Source organism: Onychomys torridus, chromosome 23 (assembly GCF_903995425.1).
Source record: "Onychomys torridus chromosome 23, mOncTor1.1, whole genome shotgun sequence".
Lineage (NCBI taxonomy): Eukaryota > Metazoa > Chordata > Mammalia > Rodentia > Cricetidae > Onychomys > Onychomys torridus.
In genome coordinates this window covers 62,773,444-62,779,576 of record NC_050465.1, presented here as the reverse complement: position 1 = coordinate 62,779,576, position 6,133 = coordinate 62,773,444, and the positions used below count along the sequence as shown (strand labels likewise).

The following is a 6,133-nucleotide window of genomic DNA, read 5'->3' as shown; positions in this document are numbered from 1 at the left end:
GCGCATCCCAAACTGTTCCTTCCTGTGTAGGAGGCAACATTTCAGAGCGAGGGGGAGGCAGGGTTTGACACTGGCTTTTCTCTCTTCTGACCCTTCTCCTTTGGCAAATCATGTCGTTCTTTTGAGTATTGCAGTCTCCTGAGAAAAGCATCCCCAGAAGAGGATGTTTCTGTGACACTATTTGCAGATGCATGCCCGCCCAGCACACAGTTTTAAAGGAAGATGGAAGCCGCATTGGTTTCACATGCGCTGGGTGTTCCTCCAGCAGCTCAGTATTCCTTTCATGATTAGCTCGCCAAAGAGCAGGTCCAGCGTGTTGTCCTCATGTTGAAAGAGAGAAGTCAGCAAGGTTGGAGAGCTTCCCCAATGCTCCCAAGCACGCAGTAGCAGAGTTGAGCTAGAAAGTGGACATTTTCCACCACAAATCTGGGTGTCTAGCAGCCTCCTCAACACATGCTCCTCTTGTGGTCCAGCCCTAGCCTGAGTCACTGCCCATCACCACCCTGCAGCTGCTTAAATGTCTGTCCAAGCCCCAGCCTCAGCCTCCACGCTGTATCCTGCAGTTTTCTTCAGCACTGAGTCTGACTTTAGAGTATAGAACAAAAATACGCTATGTCTAAATATGGAGTTTAAAACACATTATAAGATCAATATTCGGCCTGTCCTACAACATCTGGTGTTAGAGCAGCATTTTACAGGATGATACATACTCTTTCTTCCAGTGAACCATGGAAGAGGATGTCTTACCACAAACCCTCCAATCACAACTCCAAAGGCACCATAGGGTCCACTTTCCAAGCTGGGTGTGGAGCCAAAAGCACTCAACCCTTGGCTCAACTTCAGTCTTCCCGGTAGTTTTGATCCCATGATTCCATCCCTGAAAGAAACCTCTTCTTCTGCAGTATCTCTATGTGACTCTGCCATATGAAAGTGTAATTAGAACAGCATGGCGCCAGCAAGATGGTCCATTTACCTCATCCTGCACCATTCACGTGCTTTTGAAATATGTTTCTAATATCTGAGGTGCATGGGGCCAAATTCCCTTTGCGTTTTTTCACATGCATGAGTAAATCCACACAGACTAAACCCCTGGGGCCTTAGGTTCTGCTTAGAAGTTGTTTTTTTTTTTTCTTTTAAAGAAAACAAATATTCCATTAAAACGACACAGTGTACTCTGCATATTTTTAGGACAATTAGAGTTTAGAATTCCCTCTTCTTCCGCCCATTGCAACAAAAAAGTTTTCTTAACTATTTCCTTACCAAGAATGAACAGAAACTGAGGTGAAGGATTTTCCTATCTTTAACATTGGTCTTTTCATGTTGCTTGCCAATGATACCGGATGGTGGATTGAGGCCATTGCTGTGTTATTCCAGAAGGATCCAGACTCCTCTGCTCCATTACCAGATCAATCCTTTTTAGGTAACTATTTGCAAACCTATGGAAACATTTACTTAAAACAGAAAAAAAAAATGAAACTTACAAGAAACAGACACATATAAAAGGAAGGAGATTTTCCCCTTGTCTGCTTGGTTTGAAATTGGACATAGGTTTTGGTCATTTTTCTGTAGCACTTCTGACTGTGGAAATAAACTAATAAGGAGAAGCTGCCCAGGCTGGCCATGTCTCGGCCTGTGAGACAGGGACACGGCGAGGCTAAGAGGGAGAGACCTAGAAGTCATTCTTACTGTGGAGGAGTAGAAACGGAACACCAGCTGTGGACTTTGCCTTTGATTGCGTTCTTAAGTCTGTTCAGATGGCAACTCCCTGCCCATTAAGCCTGCACTGCTGAGGCCACACATGTGGATGACGTGGGCCAAGTCAGTGTGCAAATCAAATGTTTGCTTGCAACCAAATTTGGAGAGACATCTTAGCAACACTTGCCAAGCCACTCACATTCAAGTCCAAAAGCTCCTGGGCCTTTTCAGAAGGTGATGTAAGACCATCCTTGGCTTGTTTTCCAATTCCTACAAAGTGGATCAAAGGTTAAAATGACACTACATGCTCACCCTGTGGCAAAAGACATGCCTGACCCCGGAATGAGTAGAATCCAGTAACAGCTTGCAATAGCATAGAAACTAGGAATTATATCAATACACACACACACACACACACACACACACACACACACACACACACACACAATTATTATAAGATCAAAGAAATATGATTTCTCAGGGAAATGTGTTTATTTAAATTAAAAAATATTGTGAAAATTACAAACCATTAAATACAAAAGACAATTGTCTACAACTCAATGTACTGGAAGAAAGTATATCCATCACTTTGTAACAGGCGCAGACAGACTTGCACCAAACCAGGATTAAGCAATGGAAAATGTGACCATGCACATGTCTGTCGCAGTAAAGTTTCAGAATTCAAGTGATTCCAGGCAAGAGGCCAAACTTAACTTGGCTTCTTTCAACTTCAACGGCCCCCTTTGGAGTTGATCCACACTCTGAATCTTAAAGTGAACAGAAGGCCCTTTTCCCCCTCCGACATAAATTACCTCTACCTCTGTGTCAAAAACTGATTGAAAAACCAGCTCCTATACTGTTCGTCCCTCATGGGGACAGTAGTGACTGCTTTGTCTCCAATCTAAGGAGAGTTAGGATAAATAAAAATTAAAAAGGTTTTTCCCTACAGTCAAACTTGGCCTTTGGGGGTTTTTCTGCTTCCTTCTAAAGGTCTGCAGTGGGCAAAAGAGCCTGCTCTGGCCACACGGAACACTGGCAAGTGGTCCTGAGAACCTCCTTTTAGCCTTCTCTTTCCCTCAGCCGGGAGTGTTAACATCCTCCCATCCACGGAACTCTGCAGAGGAAGCTATGCTATCGGCCTCCCCGGTCCCATCCTGGGAAAGCTACAGTAAGGATGGCTGCTGATCAGCCCCAAATTCCCCAGTCACACTATCTAGCCTCCAACTGCGCCTTTAAGTCAACACATCCTTTTCCAGACTAAGCAGCCAAAGGGGAAATACTTGGTCTAAACTTCCTCACACCAGGCTGTGGAGGCTTGATCACACAGTACAAAGTCTAAAGATGTCCTCCCAGCCCCCTGGGGCTGCACAGCCACAGGAGCCTCATGAAGGCAATGAACCTTCTGATGACAGGCCCAGGACCACACAGTAAATGATCATCAGGGCTCAAGTCAGGAAGCACAGTGTTTGGACCCCAGCCCTGTTCAGTCTCTCCTGAATATGCCCTTCTGGGTCTCAGCTACATGACAAAACCCCACATTAAGAGGCCCACATGTGTCCTCTCTGGCCTCGGAAAACTAGGCTGGGAAAAAGAGCCATAGCAGAGCCATCGATGAGCTGGCCTTGTGTAACCCCCACCATTACCCAATCTGTAAAGGTCAGGGGGACCACCCTGAACAGCCATTCTGAATGTAGGCTTCGAGTCTGAGGAAGCTCCCTGGCAAAGAAAGCCATGCTCACCTGCATTGCTGTACAGTCACAAGTCAGAGTTCAAGCTCACAGGCGAGGCAAAAGCTCAAACTAGGTCATAGCTTATAGCCCGGCTAATGTGGACATATGGACACACTGCTTTCTCTCCTCACATTGTGCAAACAATCTGGGTTCTTCCTCCAGCTTTCTCCATACCAAAAATTCCCCATCAAGCATTCCCCCTTCTAATCCAAAAGACATGTGTAATTCTCTGTGACCAAATGCCACAGGCACACAAGAAAGATACTTACAGCCAATCAGATCTAGAAGAGCAAAGCTCTAGGCAAATTAAGCAAATCAAAAGTAGTCCTTCAGCCTGCCCTGGGCAGTTGTCAGCCCTGGGCACAGACAGATGCTGTAGAAGTTACCCAGGGCATCCAGTGAAAAACAACACATTGTCCAGCCAGAGCTGAACAGGGACCCCAACACCCAGACCCCAGAGTAAATGGTCATGCAATGATGGGTCCGAACCACAGGAACCTCCAGGACTCCAGTTGAGCTTTGTCTCTCTCTCCCCCATTTTGGGGGGCTTGCCCACAGTCTGTTCAAAGTAGCAGCTGCAGAGCAAAGGTGAAACCAGGCACTTCACACACGCCTTTCCTCTGTCAAGTGTGGCTTACGGAAGCCGCCTCCAGAGGCCTGGGGGTGCTAGGAATCCTGATGAACGTTTTCTGAAGACCCTTCACTGCTTTCATTGAGAGGTGTCTCGGAGGTCTCCTCCAGCTCATCATCAGCTCCTTCCTCCTGGATGGTGAGATGCACATCTGGGGAGGAGGACTCAGAGCTCACACTGTCCCCTTCCATTGAGCAGAGGGTGCAAGACAGTGCAGGCGCCACACTCTCTTGTAGCATATTCAGCATCATGGGCACCTGTGCTGACCTCAGGCCCGACATCATGGGCAGTGGCTTCATAGCTTCACCCCACAGCCTCTCCTCATCTTTGTACAGCAGCAGGAGGCTAGACTTCTTCTCCCGTCTCTTGGATTGCATGTAGCCCAGCATGATTCCGATCAGGAAAATGCCATAGAAGGACATAACGACCAGAATATAGAAGTATTCATTGCCGTTACCACTGCTGCTACTAGGCACATGGGACTGGAGGGGGCTGCTGGAGGCTGCAGCGCTGGGGTGGGTACTGTTCAGAGGCTCCATCCTTAGCATTGAAATGCTGCTCACACAGCTGGGTTCTGGGGAGAAAGCTGCAAGTTAGACCTTCCACATGGGTCCACAGTAGAGCAGAAGCCAAGCACATGGCTCAGGAAGTTGCAATAGAACAAAATAAGTAATTAAGAACAGGAGTGAGAGAAATAGCAGGATGTAAGGCATCTCATCAAACAGTTAACAGGGGTTAGCTCTGAGAGTTTGGAGCAGGTCAGAGAAAAATAAGGGAGGGAATGAAAGATGAGTGAGAAAAACTTCCATCAGATAGATAGATAGATAGATAGATTGTTAGATAGATAGATAGATAGATAGATAGATAGATAGATAGATAGATTTTATTTGCATTTCAGAAAATAACCATGCATTAGTTCTAAACTTTAAACATTATATACCATATAGAGATTCATACAAAAAATAATAACTTTGAAAGGCATGCTTTAACTGACAGGGCAAAAGCAAACTTAACGTTTTGTTTTGAAAGCTTCAACTTTCTTAAATTCCAAGTAAAGCTTCCTTAAAGGAAGAAAAAAAAAGCTTTCTCTATTAATAGTTAAAACTATCCGTCATGCACGTCTGGGAAGAGAAGGAGCCTCGCTAACTTACCGAAAGCTGACAGTTTGTCCCAAGTGTGGAACTCCTAAATGGCTGAATCTGAGGACGTTTTTCTTCGGTGTCGGGCTCCGCGCTCTGACAGCCCCGCTGCTGTCCTTGGGATATATAGTCAAGAAATGCATCGTCACGTGCTCCGGGAGGAAAATTTACAACAGAGGTTGACTGTGGCGTGGCGGAGCGAGCAGTGAACTCTCTGAACTTTGCAGCTGTGGAGAGAAAAAGGGGGGGGGGGGGGGGGCAGCAGCCGCTCCTCCTCCCGCCCCAGCCCAGAGCAGCAGGCTTCAGGTGGCCAAAACGATGTGCGGAGGAAAGAGTGCGCTCCGTTGGAGAGGTTACCCCAAAGCCTGCTCTCACTAACCAGACGTTTATGTTTCGTTTTCCTTGCAGGAAATAACCAATATGTCATCCATAGGTTTTTCCACAGGAAATCCAATCCTGTCATTAGAATGAAAGAGAGTTGAATGAAAGCAAGGGCAGAATTGACAGTGAAGGAATAACAGCTTCCATTTTAAATTCTTCCACTAACTGGTGAAGCCCTTCCTTATTCGATGCCTTGGACTAGTACAAGAAAATGGTTGGCTAGTGAGGGACAGGACTGTTCAGCAAGCTGAGTCATAAAAATCGTATTTTAAGCTCATTTCCTCTTAACCACTCTAAAATGCAAAGATGGCTAGTGCAGGTTAGCCCTTTAAAAGCATGGAAGTTCTACCTGCCTCCACACCAAAGGCTGGCTAGTGCAGGTTAGCCCTTTAAAAGCATGGAAGTTCTACCTGCCTCCACACCAAAGGCTGGCTAGTGCAGGTTAGCCCTTTAAAAGCATGGAAGTTCTACCTGCCTCCACACCAAAGGCTGGCTAGTGCAGGTTAGCCCTTTAAAAGCATGGAAGTTCTACCTGCCTCCACACCAAAGGTTCGCTA

The 6,133-nt window shown here is 46.3% G+C and overlaps 1 protein-coding gene across 1 annotated transcript; it reads right to left on the bottom strand.

The window, feature by feature from the left end:
* Nucleotides 1-2,229: 2,229 nt before the first annotated feature.
* Nucleotides 2,230-5,452, bottom strand: Kcne4 (potassium voltage-gated channel subfamily E regulatory subunit 4). The gene is made up of 2 exons (XM_036173466.1): nt 5,208-5,452; nt 2,230-4,630 (listed from the first exon to the last, which is right to left on the bottom strand). The coding sequence occupies exon 2, from the start codon at nt 4,602-4,604 to the stop codon at nt 4,092-4,094; it is 513 nt and encodes a 170-aa protein (XP_036029359.1). The 5' UTR covers nt 4,605-4,630; nt 5,208-5,452; the 3' UTR covers nt 2,230-4,091.
* Nucleotides 5,453-6,133: the final 681 nt, after the last annotated feature.